This window comes from Macaca nemestrina, chromosome 8 (assembly GCF_043159975.1).
Source record: "Macaca nemestrina isolate mMacNem1 chromosome 8, mMacNem.hap1, whole genome shotgun sequence".
NCBI lineage: Eukaryota > Metazoa > Chordata > Mammalia > Primates > Cercopithecidae > Macaca > Macaca nemestrina.
The window spans coordinates 1,831,712-1,850,928 of NC_092132.1; the positions used below are offsets into that span (position 1 = coordinate 1,831,712).

General features: G+C 60.4%; 2 protein-coding genes across 3 annotated transcripts in view; both read left to right on the forward strand.

Moving 5' to 3' along the window:
- The window catches only part of LOC105488446 (zinc finger CCCH-type containing 3), a 104,112-nt gene extending 94,774 nt beyond the window's left edge, over positions 1-9,338 (forward strand). The window contains exons 10-13 of one of the 2 annotated variants that reach the window (XM_071067654.1): positions 3,233-3,332; positions 6,052-6,236; positions 6,803-7,131; positions 8,879-9,338. In XM_071067654.1, coding sequence (XP_070923755.1) covers positions 3,233-3,332; positions 6,052-6,236; positions 6,803-7,131; positions 8,879-9,098 — 834 coding nt within the window. In that variant the 3' untranslated portion in view covers positions 9,099-9,338. The remainder of the gene's footprint in view (positions 1-3,232; positions 3,333-6,051; positions 6,237-6,802; positions 7,132-8,878) is intronic. The other variant, XM_011752477.3, reaches the window with a different exon arrangement.
- A 6,076-nt stretch (positions 9,339-15,414) lies between these two features.
- On the forward strand, positions 15,415-18,512 carry LOC105488445 (MAF bZIP transcription factor A). The gene has a single exon (XM_011752476.2). The coding sequence runs from the start codon at positions 15,736-15,738 to the stop codon at positions 16,795-16,797; it is 1,062 nt and encodes a 353-aa protein (XP_011750778.2). The 5' UTR covers positions 15,415-15,735; the 3' UTR covers positions 16,798-18,512.
- The last annotated feature ends 705 nt before the right edge of the window (positions 18,513-19,217 follow it).

A 19,217-nucleotide genomic window follows, 5' to 3' on the forward strand; every position in this document is an offset into this window, starting at 1 on the left:
CCTCTAATCCCAATACTTTGGGAGGCCGAGATGGGCGGATCACAAGGTCAGAAGATCGAGACCATCCTGGCTAACACAGTGAAACCCCATCTCTACTAAAAAATACAAAAAACTAGCCGGGTGAGGTGGCGGGCGCCTGTAGTCCCAGCTCCTCGGGAGGCTGAGGCAGGAGAATGGCGTAAATCCGGGAGGCGGAGCTTGCAGTGAGCTGAGATCCAGCCACTGCACTCCAGCCTGGGCGACAGAGCGAGACTCCGCCTCAAAAAAAAAAAAAAAAAATTCTTCTCTACACCAGATTGTGCTCAGTTGCCTCTAAATATTTTGTTGTCTTTACTTTTGACGTTGAGACTTTCATCCAGCTGGAGGTGATTTTCTTGTGTGGTGTGTGCGGTGAGGTCCACTTCATTTTGCCACGGCGCCTGGCATCGAAAAGCCCGTTGTTTCCAGCGGGTGTGCGGTGCAGCCCTCCCCGCTGCGGTCAGGTCTGCGTGGATGCAGGCTCTGCTTCTGGCTGGCTGTTCATTGGTCAGTTTGTCCCTGAGCCAAACCATACTCTGAATTATTTGAGCTTCATAATAATAAAGCAAGTTCTTTCACCTTGTTCTTTTTTAGAACCAGTTTCAGCTATTCTTGACCATTATTCTCCCAGAAATACCTTTTAGATTATTCTTGTCAGGTTAAAAAAAAAGTTGGTATTTTGATTGAGATTGTCTTGAATCTGTAACTCAGTTTGATGGAAATGGGCATCTGTTCCCAGAGCAGTGAGCCTCCAACCTGTGGGGATGGCGTCTGTATTTCTTCAGTTAGACCCTCCCTTTTAATGTCTTTTTTTTTTTTAAAGACTGGGTGTCACTGTGTCACCCAGGCTGGGTGCACTGTTGTGATGATAGGTCACGTTAGCCTCCAACTCCTGGGCTCAAGTAATCCTCCTGCCTCAGCCTCTCAAGTAGCAGGGATTATAGGCACATGCCATGACACCTGGCTAATTTTTTTTTAAATCTTTTGTAGAAACAAGGTCTTGTTCTGTTGCCCAGGCTGATTTCGAACTCCTGGCCTCAAGCAATCCCCCCACCCTCCCACCCTGGCCTCCTACCTTTAATGTGTTTTAATAAAGTTATCATCTTTTTTTTTTTTAAGACAGAGTTTCACTCTTGTTGCCCAGGCTGGACTACAATGGTGCAGTCTCAGCTCGCTGCAGCCTCCACCTCCCAGGTTCAAGCAATTCTTCTGCCTCAGTCTCCTGAGTAGCTGGGATTACAGGCATGCGCCACTATGCCCGGCTAATTTTGTATTTTTAGTAGAGACAGGGTTTCTCCATGTTGGTCAGGCTGGTCTCGAACTCCCAACTTCAGGTGATCTGCCTGCCTCGGCCTCCCAAAGTGTTGGAATTACAGGCGTGAGCCACTGCGCCCAGCCCTTGATTAGGTTTTGTTAGATTTATTCCTAGTACTTTTATTACTATAAATAGTGTTTTTAAAATGTTTATTTTAAAATGTTCATTGGTGTGTAGAAATATAATTTTATGTGGATTTTCTCTCCAGCAACTTTGCTGAACTATATTAGTAATTAGTTTATAGATTCTCTTGCATTTTTCTGTATAAACAATTGTGTCATTTGCAAATAATGACTTTCTTTTCTTCTTCTTTTGAGTCCAAACAAGTTTTATTTTTCTTGCCTTCCTGCACTGGATAGGACCCTAGTACAATATTGACTGGTGGGCTTCCAACCTTTCCGCTTGACATGTGATGCTTTCTGGGAGTTACCTTTTAAAAAACCCTGTATATCAGGCTAAGGAAGTTACCTTCAATCACTAATTTGCTAAATGTTTCTTTTTTAAAAACTGTGAATTGATGTTGAATTTTATTAAATACTTCTTTCATATCTATGAGGTGATCATATGATTCTTCTCTTTTAACCTGTTAATGTGCTAATTTTTGTTCACTGATTTTCTAATATTAAACCAACCTTGCATTCCTGAGATGAATCCAACTTGGTCCTTGATATATTCATGTTTTTACACATTGCAAGACTCTTGTTTATAATTTGTGTAGGACTTTTGCATTCTTTTCATGAGTGATATTGGCCTAAATGTTTTTTTCTCATAGAGTCCTGGTCAGATTTGGTTTCAAGATTATTCTGGCCCCATAAGCTGAGCAGTGTTCTGTGTTTTTCTATATGGTGGACTTGTTCATGGAAGACTGGAATTGTACATCTGGAGTATTTGGTAGAACTACAAGTAAAGGCCAGGCGCGGTGGCTCACACCTGTAATCCCAGCACTTTGGGAGGCCGAGGCGGGCGGATCATGAGGTCAGGAGATCAAGACCATCCTGGCCATCATGGTAAAACCCCATCTCTACTAAAAATACAAAAAAGTAGCCAGGCGTGGTGGTGGGCGCCTGTAGTCCCAGCTACTGGGGAGGCTGAGGCAGGAGAATGGCAGGAACCCGGGAGGCAGAGCTTGCAGTGCAGTGAGCCAAGATCGCACTACTGCACTCCAGCCTGGGTGGCAGAGCGAGACTCCGTCTCAAAAAAAAAGAACTACAAGTAAAACCCTTTGGGTTGGAGCTTTACTTTTTAACTACTGATTCTGATTTCTGCATGGTTATAGAAATACTTGGATTTATTTTTCTTGTCAGTTTTTCTAGAATTTGTCAATTCACTGGTGTTTTGAAACGTACTGGCATGGGTTGTCATCGCAGCATGCGGCGTTTTTCATCATCTGCAGCATCTTTAGTTACACGCTTGGTGTTCCCAACATTGTGTACATCTTCCTTCTCTTTGTTTCCTGATCAATCCTATTGGATAAACTGATTACTGTTTTCAAAGAACCAACTTTTTAACTCTCTTGGTTTTAATTCCTATTTTGTTTTTCTTTCCCTCTGCTTTCAGTTTATTTGCTGTTTTGCCCCTAACTTTTAAGCTAGATCTTCTGTTGTGATATAAGCATTTAAGGCTATGTATTTTCCTTTAAGCCCTGCTTTTGCTGTTCCACAGATGCTGATACATTTCCAGATCTTTGGAGAGTTTTCTGGGGGTTTTGTTTGATTGGTTTGGGTTTTTCATTAGTGAATATTAAAGACTAAGTGAACGTGAGATGAAAGTCTCAGGCCTTTGACATTTAAGATTCATTTCATGTCCAGTGTGTTTCCTTGTATATTTCCTTCCATCATTTTACTTTCTTCATCGCTCCTAGGTAATTTCAAAAAGTTCTTTTTTTTTTTTTTGAGACAGGGTCTGGAGTGCAGTGGTGCAATCTTGGCTCACTGCAACCTCCACCACCCAGGTTCAAGCGATTCTTCTGCCTCAGCCTCCCAAGTATCTTGGACTACAGGTGCGTGCCACCACACCCAGCTAATTTTTATATTTTTAGTAGAGACAGGGTTTCTCCATGTTGGCCAGGCTGCTCTCAATTTCCTGACCTCAAGTGATCCACCTGCCTTGGCTCCCAAAGTGCTGGAATTACAGGCATGAGCCACTGTGCCGGCCCTCAGAAAGTTCTTTTTGATCCTAGGTATTTGGTTGTGTTCTGCAGGAGGGTTCTGACCGGCGCTGTCCAGCACAAACATGTATGAGTCATACGTGAATTTCACCTTTTCTAATAGCCACCTTTAAAAGGTTAAAAAAGAATATACCAAAGCAGATGAAATCATATGTTTTATTTAACCCATCCTATCAAAAATTTCAACATGTCATCAAGGAAAAAGAAACGTGTATTTTACATTATTTTGTTCCTACTAAGTCTGAGCCCTGGCACATGGTTTACACCAACACCCACACCTCAGCTCACACTGGCTGTGGCAGGTGCCCTCTGGCCATCTCAGCCGGGCACTCCATGTCCAGTGTTGCCCACCAGCCGTTGCTGGGGCTGTGGGTACATCTGATAAAATGCACCTGCAGCCTTGGCGACGCCTGCCGTCCTGCCCCTTTGTGAACCATGGACCCGCATGCCCCCATGCCTGTCCCAGTGCCGCATGGGATGTCTGGGCTGGTGGCAGGCCTTTCCTTGTCAGGCACAGCCACTGCCCCTGCCCCCCAGGAGGCTTTGCTCCCCCGGGCCCCTGAAGCCTGCTCTGCTGCAGGACCGAGTATCTCTCCAGCCGCAGGCCCCTGAGGAGCCCCTGGGTCTCTGGGCCCCACAGCACTGCCAGGCCCTGTGTAGAGGGACTCAGACTCCGTGTCGCAGGAAGGAATGAGTGAGTGAGTGAGGGTGTGAGCAGTGACCTGAGCCTGGCTTCCGCATGGCGGGGGCCACACCACAGGATCCAGGGAGGGTAGGGGGACAGTGCAGGGAGGGTAGGGGGACAGTGCAGGGAGGGTAGGGGGACAGTGCAGGGAGGGTAGGGGGACAGTGCAGGGAGGGTAGGGGGTACAGTGCAGGGAGGGTAGGGGGTACAGTGCAGGGAGGTTAGGGGGACAGTGCAGGGAGGGTTAGGGGGACAGTGCAGGGAGGGTAGGGGGGACAGTGCAGGGAGGGTAGGGGGACAGTGCAGGGAAGGTAGGGGGTACAGTGCAGGGAGGGTTGGGGGACAGTGCAGGGAGGGTAGGGGGACAGTGCAGGGAAGGTAGGGGGGACAGTGCAGGGAGGGTAGGGGGACAGTGCAGGGAGGGTAGGGGGGACAGTGCAGGGAGGGTAGGGGGACAGTGCAGGGAGGGTAGGGGGACAGTGCAGGGAGGGTAGGGGGGACAGTGCAGGGAGGGTAGGGGGACAGTGCAGGGAGGGTAGGGGGGACAGTGCAGGGAGGGTAGGGGGACAGTGCAGGAAGGGTTAGGGGTGCAGTGCCGGGAGGGTAGGGGGTGCAGTGTGGGGAGGATATGGGGACAGAGCAGGGAGGGTAGGGGGACAGTGCAGGGAGGGTATGGGGACAGTGCAGGGAGGGTAGGGGGACAGTGCAGGGAGGGTATGGGGACAGTGCAGGGAGGGGAGGAGAACAGTGCGGGGAGGGTAGGGGGAGAGTGCGGGGAGGGTAGGGGGAGAGTGCAGGGAGGGTAGGGGGACAGTGCAGGGCCCGGTTCTGAGCAGGTGCTCACGGCCAGCCCCAGATACAGGAGCAGCACCTGGGATCCCAGATTCTTAGGTCAGGTGCCCGGCAAGGGACCGTGTGGCTGGGAGGATGTGGGTTCGAGGCTGTAGCGCCCCACGAGCTGGGAGCCTCCAGCCTCTCTGCTGCTGCCACAGGTTTGAGCTTCACTCTTGGTGGGTCAGGCAGGGAGCTTGTCACAGTTCGCATTGGGGACGCCTGTCGCCTAGTCCCATGAAGAACAGTTTGGGTGCCCCATGTAGTGGGCTCTGCAGGGTGAGGGGGAGGGCATAGCCTCCCTGAAAGGCCTTGGGCACGAGAGAAGCAGGCAGCTGGGCTGCAGAGCAGAGCCCAGGAGGGGTGGGCAGAGGAAGGGCAGGCTGGGCGCCCTGCTCCACAGGCCGGACTGGGCCGCTGGGGCCTTGGGCAGCCTCTTTGTGTTTCCCTGTGGGCCTGGTAGGAGAGCTGGGGCCATGTTGCTGCCCAGAGCACCTGCTGGCTGGCACACCCCCTGCCCCGTGGGTATAATTAGCGCTGTGACAGGTGCTAGGGATTGTGTGCCCAGCCCAGCCCTGACCCAGTGCGGCCTGGCCTTGGCTGACCTGCCCCACCCTCCCCTGGCCCAGCCCAAGACCCCCAGGTCTGTAGCCACACCCACCTTCCCGGGCTCCCTCTGTGCTGCCAGGATGGGCGGGCTGGGGTCTGGCAGAGGCAGCGGGTGGGCCGAGCCCTGAGCCATGGCCTGGCTGCAGGTTCTGGGAGTCTGCAGGCTGGCCCAGCCCCTCCCTGCTCTCGGTCTGTGCCCAGGGCTTGCAGTTGCTGAGGGCCTCTTATGGGTGGGTGAGGGCCCAGGTGGAACCTCTCTGGCCTGGTGGCCTCAGCCTTCCAAGAGGAAGCCTTTGCCCCAAGACTTGGACAGAGCCTATGGGGCCCCGTGGTCACTCAGGGGGCCTGGCCTGGCCCTCCTTGCCCTCCCCGTGCAGCGCCACAGCCTCCAGCCGGCCCACCCACCCGCACCCCTTCTCTCTGCAGTGCAAGAAGAAACACACGCTGCTGTGCCCCGACTTCGCCCGCAGGGGGGCGTGTCCCCGCGGCGCCCAGTGCCAGCTGCTCCACCGCACCCAGAAACGCCACAGTCGGCGGGCAGCCACGTCCCCCGCCCCAGGGCCCAGCGACGCAGCTGCCAGGAGCAGGGCCTCGGCCAGCCACGGGCCCAGGTGATGGGGCAGTGGGCGCTGTACATGTGAGCCTGGGTGGCCCCTCCCTGTCCAGGGAGATGCTCAGGGCCCTCTGGTTGAGCCCCCCAACTCCAGCTTTTTGGGCCTCAGACCCAGAAATCCCAGTCCAAGGCTGGGGATCACATGACCTCCAGAGATTCCCCTACCCCACTTTCAAGTCTGGACAGAGCCAAGGGCATTCCTGGCCGATGGAGGAAGGTGGGGCTTCACAGAGACCTGCTCACTGGGAGAGGGTGGGAGGCCCAGCCCCGGGAGGAGTCTGGGGGCTCCCTCATCCAGCCCCCCTGCTATGTGGGTGTGAGAGCCCCATGGAGACCAGGAAGCCAAGGCCCTGGACGTGAGGGGCAGGCTTGTTGTGGAGCTGGGGCCTTCTCCACACCCAGCCTGTCCTTGCGGCCAAGGACCAGGCTTGACCTGTGCCTCCAGCTCACCCTGAGACCACGGGGGGCCACGGGAGCAGGAAGCAGCCAAGAGCATGGGCAGCCTGTCGCTGGGTTCCCCACCTGTCACCCCACTTCACACGTCTGCCCCTTCCTTCCCTGCAGGAAGCCCTCGGCAGCCCAGCGCCCCATCAGGCAGACGCCCAGCTCCCCTGCCCTCACTGCAGCTGCACTGGCTGCACCTCCCCGCTCCCCAGGGGGGTCAGCCTCTCCCTCATCCTTGAAGGCTTCCTCCTCCTCTTGTTCCTCCTCCTCCTCATCCCCTCCCGCTTCCTTGGACCACGAGGCACCATCTCTCCAGGAGGCCGCCTTAGCAGCGGCACGCTCCAACAGGCTCTGCAAGCTGCCTTCCTTCATCTCCCTGCAGTCCTCACCGAGCCCAGGAGCCCAACCCAGGGTCCGGGCCCCCAGGGCCCCCCTCACCAAGGACTCAGGTAGGCAGCGTGACCTGGCTTAAGCACAGGAGAGTTTTAAATGCCCACCTCAGACCACCACGTCAGAATCTCCAGGTGGGGCCTGGGTGAGTCCCGCAGGCGCCAGGGGTGCACCTGCCAGCCCTTGGGCAGGGCCAGCCAAGGTGCGAGTGTAGCAGTGGCCGCTGTGCAGTCTGCCCCAGCTGAGGGCTGATTTAATTAGAAAGCACCCATTTCTGTTAATTTGTTCTGGAAGATCACCACGCACTCCTGGAGAGAACAGATGTTCCCTCTCCCCCGATGAGCATTTGGGGCTTGGTAAATGGCTCCACTCAGCCTTGTTTAGGAGAGAAAAGAGGATTTTATGGCTGCAAACGACCCTTTCTGTAAACATTTTACAGCTCTCCGCGCGTTTGAGTGACGATAAACCCCACGCAGCTCGGCGGGCTGCAAATTTGCGACCATACGGCTATCATTTTATTGTCATATTTCACGGTCGTAACGTTAATGGAAGATGCTTGCTGCAGCCTTCTCCAACAGCTCCGCTGAGCACGCTCAAATGCCTGCCTCGGAGGGGCCGCCTCCTGTTCACAGCCTTCACATCAGGGGCATGGAACCGTGGCCAGACCCTCTGCCCCACGAGACCTGGGCACCCGCTCCCTCCATCTGGGTGGGCCTCTCTGGGTTGGGGGAGCAGATGGGGCCCCGAGGCAGCCACTATTTTTTTTTTTTTTTTTTTAAGATCAGGAACCTAGCAGCCAGTTCCGGAGCCAGTGGAGATGGGCAGGGTGCTGAGGGGTCCAGTGTGCAGCTTGGGTGGGGCCCAGGAAAGGCTGGGGCCCAGGAAAGGCTGCAGAAACCTCCCCTGCTTGGCCATGGCCAGGAGCTCCGGCAGGTGGAGGTGCCTGGGACAGTCTCTGGGCAGGAAGCTGGAGCTGCTACTGGAGCGGCCACCGCAGGGGCAGGCTGACAGGGCAGAGCCTGTGTAGTCTGTAGCCTGGGTCCTGGCTGCTGGGCCCAACTCAACTGTGCGTGGGTGAGCGGGCTCATCAGCCCTGAAGAGGGGCACCTGGGCAGGGCCAGTCCTGTGGGCAGCTACACGGAGGCATCTCTATTCAGCGGGCCGCCGCGGTGCCTGTCAGGTGGTCTGGAGATCTGGGGAGGGAGGAGAGGCGCTGGCACCCAGTGAGTGAACATTCATGGGGCAGGAGCCCCTGGGCTTCCCCACTGTGGGGAACTGCTCCCTCCTACACTGCCTGCCTCCAGGCCCTGCCCGCCTCACCCTGGGGCCTCTGCTCTGCTCCTGCCCCTCCCCGCCACAGCTCATGTGCACCCCGACTTTCCACATGGAAGGTGTATCGTGGCCGCCTCACATGTCTGGCAGCCTCCCTGATTGTGCGGGGTTGTCTGGTGCTGTGTGCGCCGGTACTGACGGCTCACCCTGTAGACCTTGGGGCCGGGACTGCTGCCCGCCCAAGAGGACCCTTGGACTGTAGGCAGAAGCCTCAGTTGACCTCATAGACTGAGCCTGCACCATGACTAGACAGCCACAGAGGCTCACCAGGACCCGTTGGCAGCAGGGGCAGAAGCTGAGGCCTGTGGCCTGACTGTACTCTTCTCTCTAGAACTCGGGGGGGGGTGTCTCTAGACCCTGCCATGTGTGTTTAGGCTGACAGAACTCCCCCGTCCTGAGCCCCTGACCAGGAGCTTTGCAGGCTGGGAGGTTCTTGGGGTTTCCTGGCACCTGACTTTTGCCATCTCTACATAGGGAAGCCTCTGCACATCAAACCGCGTCTGTGAGGACCCCAGGGACCGGCCTGCACCTACCTCAGACCCTCATCCTTGGAGAGGAAAGAGGCTCTGTCTGCCACTGTGTCCCAGAGGAGGGCCGCCCGCCACCAAGCCTCACCTGGGGGCCACACCTGGGGGCCCTCACCTGGGGGCCACAGGGACACTGCTCTGCCTGCCTGGCCCTCAACCTTCCATGACCAGCGTGTGCTCAGGGCCTGGTCTTCCTCCCCCAAGCCGGGCCCCTGTCCCCACCCCACCGCCCTCCAGGGTGCCAGGCAGGGCTGGCCTCCAGGCCGGTCCCCGACTGCCATTGGCAACAGTGGCCCTGCAGCCCCCCAGCCCTCCCCACCCAGGTCTTCGGCCCAGTGAAGAGGCCACTGGCCGGGCCTCCCAGGCAGGTGTTTTATGTTCAGCAATAAAGGTTCTGTCCGTAACTGGTTGGCTTGTCCTGACTCTTGCCACTGCCAGGTGGAAAGCACCACGCCTCTGGGCAGGACTATGGGGCCCTTTCCTACCTCCCAGGATGGTTCAGAAGTCAGAAGGAGCTTCTCCTTGGACCTGAGCAGCACCGTCTGGGGTGGGGAAGGCCTAGGGGGCACTCTGGGGCCCCAGGTGCAACAGGCTGGAGCCATGGTGGGCGGGGCAGCTCAGCCAGCTCCCAGCTCCCCCACTCTTCACGGGTGCCCCTGCTGGAGGGGCCTGGCCAGAAGGCCTGGCTGAGGTTGTGTCAGGGACCCTGGATTGGGGGAGGCAAGTCTTAGAGGGGCACAGGCTCCTCTAGGCATCCGTTCCCACCTTCCCTCACCTCCAGAGAAATGGGGGGTTGCCCCGGGAGAGGCAGGCCAGCAACGCCTTCAGGGCCCCCACAGTGCAGCCTGGAGTCAGATGCATGAGCCTTGTGCCCTCTGCCTGCCTGGGCTCCAGGTGGGTGGCACTGCCACTGCCCAGCCCACACCCCGCAGGGCCCCTTGGCCTGGTCCACACTTGGGCGGGGAGAATGCTCCGCCCCCTCAAGGTCCTGGACTCCACCCTGGAGTGGAGTGTCCTGACGTTGGCATCAGAGGGGCCGAGGCGCGAGGCTGGTGGGATGGTTCTACCAGGGCGCGTGCTGGGTGACACGGCGGCAGTTTCCAGTTCTTTCCATGGAGGTCGTCGCTGTGACCTCTACCCTGAGCCCCTGGTACCCAGCCTGTAGCCTTGGCCCTGTTGCAGCCAGATTGGGTGGGATGGCAGATTCTGGAAGCCAGAGCTGTGGGCGGGGTGTGCCCAGCTGGCTTCTGTCCCCTCCAGCACTGGCCCAGCTCACCCAGACCCAGGTGTTGACAGGGGCTCGTGGCCTTGTTTGGGACCCCAGATTTGAGGGTGGGCACCGGGTGGACATGAGGCAGCCAGATCCTCTAACTTCACTTCGTGCCACTGGCAAGTGTCTGCTGCAGGCCCAGTGGGCAGCTGGACCCACCCATGGGTGCCACTGCTTTCAGCCGCCCTGGGGCTGGCACACGGCCCTGAAACATGAAATGTCCGTGGGTGGTGGGTGGTGGGGGGTAGGGAATAGGCGCCCCGTCCACCCAGCACCTGTCTGGGACTGTGAGCGCTGCCATCTGACACACGGCATGGCCACTTGCAGGCCTGGAGCACTGCTCGTGGGCAAGGGGTGTGACGGCAGTTCAGCGCCAGGTCCACTGTCCCCCAATGCAGCCCCCGCCCCGGAGCAGCCAGCAGGAAGGCTCAGAAAAGGCTGGCCACTGCCTTCGGGGGGCACCATGGTGTCCCAGTACCCCACCTGGGGACCTTGTGCAGCCTGGGCTCTGCCTGGTCACAAGTCCCTGCGTTTCCCCTGCATGGAGTGTGCCCATTTGGTCACATGAGGCCCCTCATGCCAAGGGGCAGCTGGCAGCAGACCAGTGACTGCCAGGGCACCTGGCCAAGGGACCCGGGAGGCTGGGACTAGGAGAGTCCCTGCCCCTGCATTGACCATGGCCCCAGCTGAGGACAGCCTGGTGGAATGTGCCCTGCTGGGGTGGTCAGACGGAGGGCTTCCTGAGGAGAGGGGTGCGTAACCCTGCACCCAAGCCCATGTGTGTAGCAGAGTGGTGTGTGCTGGGGCAGCCCGAGGGAAACCCCACAGCGGAAGCACACGGCACCCTGGGGGGTCCTCAGAGCCCTGGTGGGGCATGGCCGGGTCCCAGGCAGGTGATGCCCCCACCCAGCGCCAAGCAGATGGGTTTTAGGGCTGTTGCCTCGTCTGAGGGAGATGTGATGGCCACAGAGGTGGGAGCCGTGGGCAGAGTCCAGGGCCACTGCGGGAGGTGGATGGGCGAGCGGGCGGGGGGGCAGCAGTGACTTCAGAGTGTGGCTCTGTGTCCCGTGCGCCTGGAGGGGTGTCGGCTGGGCAATCGGATGCTGGCCTGGAGTCCCCTGGGGGCTGGGAGGTGACCGAAGGGTGAGTGTCTGGGGGTCAGCCGGGAGCGCCCGCACCTTCCTGGGCTAAGCCTGTGCCCATCCTGCCTCTGGGCTGAGGGCTGACCCTGCGTCGCTTAGCGCCCAGCAGTACGGGAGCTCAGAGGGCAGGGAGTTGGGCGTGTCGTGGCTGAGCGAGCGCCCTGACTGGCGCCTGGCATACAGTAGGCGCACCATCCGTGCTTGAGTAGGGGCACAAGGAAGGGCGGAGCAGCGACAGGCTAAGGAGGGACTCAGGAGGCCCTGGGCTTGTTTTTTGGTTGTTTTGTTCTTAAATGCAAATGAGCCCCTGCATGGAGGAGGGGCGCCCGACAGCAGGAGCAGGGTGGGGGTGGAGGCAGCCCCAGCAGCCCCTATCCCAGAAGACACAGAGCCTCTGTCTGCGGGACAGAGAAGGTTCTGTCTCCTGTGATCACTTCCGCCCGGCAAACGCAGGCACCGGGGGTGTGGGGGTTCTCCACCTAAATAAATGCCTCCAAAATGACACTCCACTCCAGACCCCACGCGAGGCTCGACGCAGTTCCGAGCACTCACTCTTGGGGTGGCAGGGTGAGGTTCAGGAGGCCCACGCATGGCCTGGCAGGGTCAGCTCAGCCCTCCTGTGCCCCGTGCTCTGGCAGGGGTGGAGGAGCTGTGCCGGGACAGTCCCCTCAGGCCCCTCCCTGCCGTCAAAGGCATGAGCTCAGGGCCCCAGCAGACAGCAGACTGCGTGGGGTCCCATGGTGGACAGCAGAGAGGGCTGTGGGGGTCAGGTGGTGAACACCCGACCTCCCTGTCCCTCCTCGTACCAGGTTTCCCTCCACCCAGAGCCCTCTGGGGACCCACGATGACTTCCTGGACCCTACACCAGCCCCCATGGGCTCTGATCTTGACCCAGCCACCCTGGGCCCTTCTGGCCCCTCCCAGGCAGTGGCTCTGGGCTCCCTGCTCCCTGGCCTAAAGGGGTGGCCCCTCCATCTGCTCAGGTGTCCATGAGGCCCCAACCCCACTAACCCAGAACTCCCCATCTAGCCAACCTTCTACCTTCTCACAAACGTGTGGGGCACAGGCCTTGAGGTGGCCTCATGACCCCCCCCTCCAGCGTTCCCACCCTTGGGTGACCCCTTTCCTCCAACAGACTCGTGGAGGAAACTCGTCTGAGGTACGTGCATCCCTCCACCTTTCTCTCTTGGATGCACACACTGGGAACCAGCAGCCATGCTGTGAGGAAGCCCAACCAGCTGCGGGGAGCAGCCCTGTGGAGGTGTCATAAGCAGCTGTTTCGGCCGACAGCTGTCACCATCTGCCAGGCCTGGGTGTGAAGACCCTGCCCAATGGCACCATCCATCAGCTGACCTGTCACCCCAACCCTCAAGTCCTCCCAGCTGTCAGGACCAGAGGAAAGCTGTGGCCCTATTCCCAGGACACATCTCCCCCTTACAGAGCCCATGGATAAAATAATGCTGCCTGTGCCATCAAGCTCCAGGGGGCTTCTCAACAAGCGACCCTGGCCACCTTCCAGATGGGATGTGCCCCCTAGGCCGGCTGGCTGACATACACTAGGTGCTCAAGAGAAGCCTGCTGGGTGTATTGAGTTACCCAGCCACACAGACGGCCCCTGTGGAATTCTGTGAGGACCAAATACTGAAAGTTTGGAGGGTGTGAGAAGCCCTTGGGTGGGAGGCTGGCGGAAAGGGAGAGTGCTTCTGGGAGCCCAGGGAACAGCTGTGCACGGGTGAATTCTAGGGAGCCATCCTGGCTCGGTGGTGACAGCACCAAGCCTCGAGGAGGGCTTGGCAGGCTTGGGGTAGGTGGGTTAGGGCCGATCTTTGAGGCCACCCCAGCCTCCACCACCTTATCCCACCTCTCAGAGCAAGATGAGGCACTTAGGCTTCCTATGGGTGGTGGCAGGATGGGGGTGCCACCGAGTCCAAGCATGGCTGTGGGGTCAGTGTCCCTCAGCCTGCGGTCATAGCTGTGACCCCTGGGAGGGTTCCCATTGCAACAGCCTGGGGTCAGGCACCTCCTTCATTCCCACGGGTGTGCCAGAGTCTCCTGGGCTGGCGACCAAAAACCCTCCCCTGGTCTACTTGGCCTGACAGGAGCCACAGTGCGACGGGTTGGGGGGTCGGGTGGGGGCAGTGAGGACACAGCACAATGCAAACACTCTCTCTTTCCTCTTGAACTCCCTTTCCAGCGTGCCCCAGGGCCGCCAGGGTGTGGTGCCTAGAAATGCTGCTAAACCCTTGGAGCGGCCGTGGAAGGGCCCTCTAGCCCCAAGGCGTCTTGCGGGGCTGCAGGTACAGACAACCTCGACTACCACCAGCTCTACTGCTCGGTAGCATCCTCCCTTCCCGGGCCTCCGTCTCGATGCAGGGTGCCATAAAGGAAACCCCACACCCCTGGCTGGTGGACCACTCATGTGGTCTCAAGTCCAGGTACCTGGTGTGGGGACTTGGCTGCTGCATGCCCACTTCATTTCTTCATCTATAGAAGGCTCATGATACTGGGAGGGTGGTTGTGAGGCCACCAACCTGCAACACTGGTTGCAGCATGGAGTCCTGAATGAGCTGAAACTGGTGGGGAGCTCAGAGTCCCCTCTGGGACAGGGTCTGGGGAGAGGGGTCCCTGCAGGTGGGTCCTCATGCTGTCCTTGGCCCTGCCTTGCAGGGAGGAAGGCCTGGTCTTCCCAAATCTGCAGTCCCAGCTCTGCCCAGAGGAGTGGGAGGGTCCAGGGGAGGGCCAGGGACACCCCGAGACACCTTAGGAAGCAGGTGTTCAGTCCTCACTGCATGACCCTCTGGCTACAAAACCATCGATCTTTGTAGAGGGAAGGAGGTGAGGGCCTGGCACTAAATCAGTGGCGCCGTGACCAGGCCTCCCCATGGCCTCTGTGCAACTTATTCCAGGTTATTTTCTCTACACAGGTGGTTACATTTTAGACTTATTTTTTTAATTGTTGAAGTCATAGAACAGCAATGGAGAGAATTTAGAGCAAAACCAATAGGCCCACTTCGGGTTACTGGCCTCTGACTCTAGGGGCATCCCTCCCATCACCCGGCTCGCTGGCGTCGGGGACCTGGGGTCACAGGCCCATTGCCCATCGTCGCCTGCCTTGCCCCGCGAACCGGAGCTGTCTCCTCCCAACAGGTGCACGGCCGCCAAGTGGAAATCCCCGCCTCCCTGCCTCAGTTACCCCCATCCCATCCCACTCCAGGCCCAGCAAGGCGCCTCCAGCCCCGCCGGGGGCGAAACTGGGTGGTGGGCGGCTTGGACCGGGATTCCTAACGCCCTGAGGGGCCGCCAGCCCGTGGGCCCCGCCGCCGCCACTGCCGCTCGCACCCACCCGAGTCGTCCCGCGACCCCCACAGTCCTGCGCCCTCCGCGGCCCCCCACACGCCAGCCCTACGTCCCCGGCCCCTCGCGCCGCCCCCCACGCGTGTGTGCCCCTCCGCCCGCCCGGTGCGTCCAGGCGCCCGGAGGTGCCGGCAACTTTGTTGATCAAATTCCTGAACGCGCCTGAGCCGCGGGCTAAATATAACCCGCTTAGCGAGCCACGCTCTGCCGGGCCGCGCGGTGTCACCCGTGTCCAGAGGCCCGGAGTTCCCGCCGCTGCCGCCGCCGCTAGCGGAGCTGCCTCTGGCCCCGAGGCCGGGCAGCGAACCCAGGGGGCCCAGGGGGCGCCCCGCCACGTGGCCCGAAGCGGACGAGGCCCCGAGGGGGTCCCCGGGCGCGGCCCGCGTCTGCTTCTCTGGACTCTCCGGCCGCCCGGTCTGGGAGCTGAGGCCCCTGGGGACCGCAGTTGCCCCCTGCGACCGCGCGCCCTCTGCCCGTGCAGTGCCCCGTGATGGCCACCAGAGGGCCCTGCCCTCTCCTCTCGCCAGCGGCCCGTCCCCACCCCTTCCCACAGCTGTTTCCCGCAGGAGATTGACAGCTGGGCGCTGAGTTGCCATGGGGATAAGCAAATGAGGGCGGCGGGGCTGGGGCTCCGATTGGCCCGGGGGCGCGCGCCCCTCCTGGGGAGGCGGGCCCAGGCGCCCGTCTCTATAAAGGGGCGCGCGCAGCTTCGCGTTTAGCCGTGGGAGGCGGGGCCGGCCGGCGGCGCGGGTGGGGCGCGGGAGCGGGTCCGGAGCAGCCCGAGGCGGCGGCCGCGGGGAGGAGGCGGCGGCGCGGGCCTGGGATCGACCGAGACGCCCGGCCAGCGGCGCCCCTAGCGCGCCGCCCGGAGTTGACCACGTGAAACTTTTCCCTGCGCCGCTCGGCGCCGTCGCCCCGTGCCGGCGCCCCCCCGCCCCCGCCGGGACCGCCGCCCGCGGGGAGCAGGGGGGGGAGAGGCCCGCGGCTCCCCCCCCTCGCGCCGCCCGTCGGGGCGCGGCCGGGCGCGGGCCCCGGGCGATGGCCGCGGAGCTGGCGATGGGCCCCGAGCTGCCCAGCAGCCCGCTGGCCATCGAGTACGTCAACGACTTCGACCTGATGAAGTTCGAGGTGAAGAAGGAGCCGCCCGAGGCCGAACGCTTCTGCCACCGCCTGCCTCCCGGCTCGCTGTCCTCGACGCCACTCAGCACGCCCTGCTCCTCCGTGCCCTCCTCGCCCAGCTTCTGCGCGCCCAGCCCGGGCACCGGCGGCGGCGGCGCCGCGGGGGGCGGCGGCGGTGCGTCTCAGGCCGGGGGCGCCCCCGGGCCGCCGAGCGGGGGCCCCGGCGCCGTCGGGGGCACCTCGGGGAAGCCGGCGCTGGAGGATCTGTACTGGATGAGCGGCTACCAGCACCACCTCAACCCCGAGGCGCTCAACCTGACGCCCGAGGACGCGGTGGAGGCGCTCATCGGCAGCGGCCACCACGGCGCGCACCACGGCGCGCACCACCCGGCGGCCACCGCGGCCTACGAGGCTTTCCGCGGCCCGGGCTTCGCGGGCGGCGGCGGCGCGGACGACATGGGCGCCGGGCACCACCACGGCGCGCACCACGCCGCCCACCACCACCATGTCGCCCACCACCACCACCACCACCACCACCATGGCGGCGCGGGCCACGGCGGCGGCGGCGCGGGCCACCACGTGCGCCTGGAGGAGCGCTTCTCCGACGACCAGCTGGTGTCCATGTCGGTGCGCGAGCTGAACCGGCAGCTCCGCGGCTTCAGCAAGGAGGAGGTCATCCGGCTCAAGCAGAAGCGGCGCACGCTCAAGAACCGCGGCTACGCGCAGTCCTGCCGTTTCAAGCGGGTGCAGCAGCGGCACATTCTGGAGAGCGAGAAGTGCCAACTCCAGAGCCAGGTGGAGCAGCTGAAGCTGGAGGTGGGGCGCCTGGCCAAAGAGCGGGACCTGTACAAGGAGAAATACGAGAAGCTGGCGGGCCGGGGCGGCCCCGGGGGCGCGGGCGGGGCCGGTTTCCCGCGGGAGCCTTCGCCGCCGCAGGCCGGTCCCGGCGGGGCCAAGGGCGCTCCCGACTTCTTCCTGTAGGCGCCGGACCCCGAGCCCGCGCCGCCATCGCCGGGGACAAGTTCGCGCAGGCCTCGCAGGGCCTCGGCTCGGACTCCGCGGTCCAGGACGTGGACGCTAGGCCCGGCCCGGCCGTGCTGGCCCCGCTGCCAAGTCTGCGGGCGCGGGGCTGGAGGCCCCTTCGCTCCCGGCCCCCGTTCGTGCGCGTCGGCCTGGGTCGCCCTCCTGACGTTGCGCGGAGAACGGTGATTTCCAAGGAAACTTGAGCCAGGTCTAACTTCTTTCCAAGCGTCCACTTGTACATATGTCGAACGTGGTTCTCCGTTCCCACCTTCGCCCTGCCAGCCGAGAGGGGCCGCGCTGCCGTCCCTTTCCGGGTAGCCCCTGCCTTCCCCCGCCCTCCTCCGTTCTCTTCTCAGCCTCCCTTTCCTTGCCTTTTTTAACTTCCCCTCCCCCTTTTAAAATCGGTCTTATTTTCGACGTATTTATCTTTATTATGCTTGGTGATTAGAAAAGAAAGCCTTGGAGGAAGCCCCTTCCTTCCCCAGCCGGGGTCCGCCTCAGTCGCGAGTCGCAGCATGAGTCGCTCGCCAGGAGGGGCCCTGCCCCTGCCTGCCCCCTCCCCGCTTGCCCCCGACCCTGTTACCGGCGTTCCCTGGAGCTCGAAACCAGGGACGTCACCTGTGCTGTGTCCAGCCTGCTGTCCTATGCTCAACGGTGGGGGGAGGGGGTGGGTCCTGTGCTCAGCCGGGTGGGGGCTGGCCCGGACCCCGAGCTGCTGCCTCTCTATGCACCAGAACATATCTATGACTCCTGGGGACATGTATCTTATTTTAACCTTCAAGACAAGTGAAAGAAAAAAGTAATGCACAGTATTTCTAGCAGAAAAAAAAAATTTTTTTTTTAAGAGGAGGCTTGGGCCAGAGCCTCCTGGCATGAGGCGGGTGGAGAAAGTGTTTTTATTTTAATTTAAATTGTGTTTCGTTTTGTTTGTGGAATCTTTCTTTAACGCTTCATGGCTTTTTGGACTAGCTGGGAGAGAGGGCGAGGAGGCGGGTGCTCCCGGCCCTGTAGGCTGGGCCAGGCGCCTGGGGGATCCGCCCGGTTTTCCGGGGCCCTCAGGGGCCATCACTGGGATTCCAGCCGGTCCACACCCCTCCCCTGAGCACTCGGAGTGGAAGGTGCGCCCACTTGTTGAAAGTTTTGTTGTGTAGTTGGTTTTCGTTGATTTCTTTTTTCATTTGCTACGAAACTGAGAAAAAGAAAAAAATACACAAAATAAATCCGTTTAGATCCAAGTCACTGCAGCCTGGCTGTTTGTCGGTGGCTTTCAGTTTTGCTGTGTTTCTCCCTGAATCCAAGGAAGAGGAGGGCCCTGCATTGGGCTTTGTGCGGCCCTGGGTGACGGCAGGACCAGGGAGAAACTGAGCAGCGAGGCACCGTCAGCCGGCCCTTACCCTGCAGACCTGTGTCCTCTGCGTCTGCCCTTGGTGAGGAAAGACCGAGGGGCTTTTGGGGAGGGTCACTGAGGCAGGCTGCGGGTGCAGGGCAGGAGGTGTCCTTGGTGGGATGCCCCGCTGCATCCTGGTGGCCAGAACTGTCCCCAGCCCTCGGAGTCCGCCAGTCTCCCACCTGAAGGCGCAGCCTGCCCTCGTTCCTCTGAACGGCTGGGTGGGCATGGGCTGGGAGCACTGGGGAGGAGGCAGCACCCCCGAAATCTCACCCCCAGGGTGGCTGCAGGACGTGTGGTTGATGGTTCCCTCCCTTCACTGCCGGAGGAGAGGCAGGCGAGGGTCCGTGGTTTGCAAATTTGGAGAGAGGACTTCTGGCCTGCAAGGGCTCCCCAGGCTTGCCTTTTTTGGGAGGGGGCTATGCTGCTTTTCCGTCGGGGGTAAACAGAGGTTCTTTCTGGGGACGGGACGGAATTATCTGTGAGTGAGTCTCCTGAGATTGTTGTTTCAAGTGGAGAGACCTGGAGGAACGCGAGTCCCTGTCGGTCCCTGCCGCCTCCCCCTTTGCTTTCGGGTCTCTGTGGGAGTTCCAGCAGAATCCCAGCAGGGGAGCTGGCCGTGAAGGCATCTCTGGAGGAATATGCTGGTGGGAATTAAAGAAGTGTGGGGCGGAAGATGGAATTGAAGAGACTACGTCGGCAGGGACAGTCGGGTTCCAGCCAGCCTTGAGTGGCTCAGCCGCCCGGCCGGGGCCTTCGCTCACAGAGGCCACCTCTCCCCAAGGAGGGGCAGGGAGCCTGCCTTGGGCACATTCTCGGATGGGAATCTGCTGGCTCATTTTTCGTAGTCCGAAGTTGTAAAGAGCAGAGGACATGGGACACCTTAGTTTTCACCATTGCCGCCCGCAGGAGCCCTTTGCACAGAGCCTTTTTCCTGGCCGAGAAAGTACAGGACCCAGCGGCTTCTGGAAGCCCAGATCAGAGGTAGCCT

What these genes read in the sequence shown, in the direction of transcription:
- LOC105488445 (XM_011752476.2), top strand. Translation starts at nt 15,736, where the DNA reads ATGGCCGCGGAGCTGGCGATGGGCCCCGAGCTGCCCAGCAGCCCGCTG.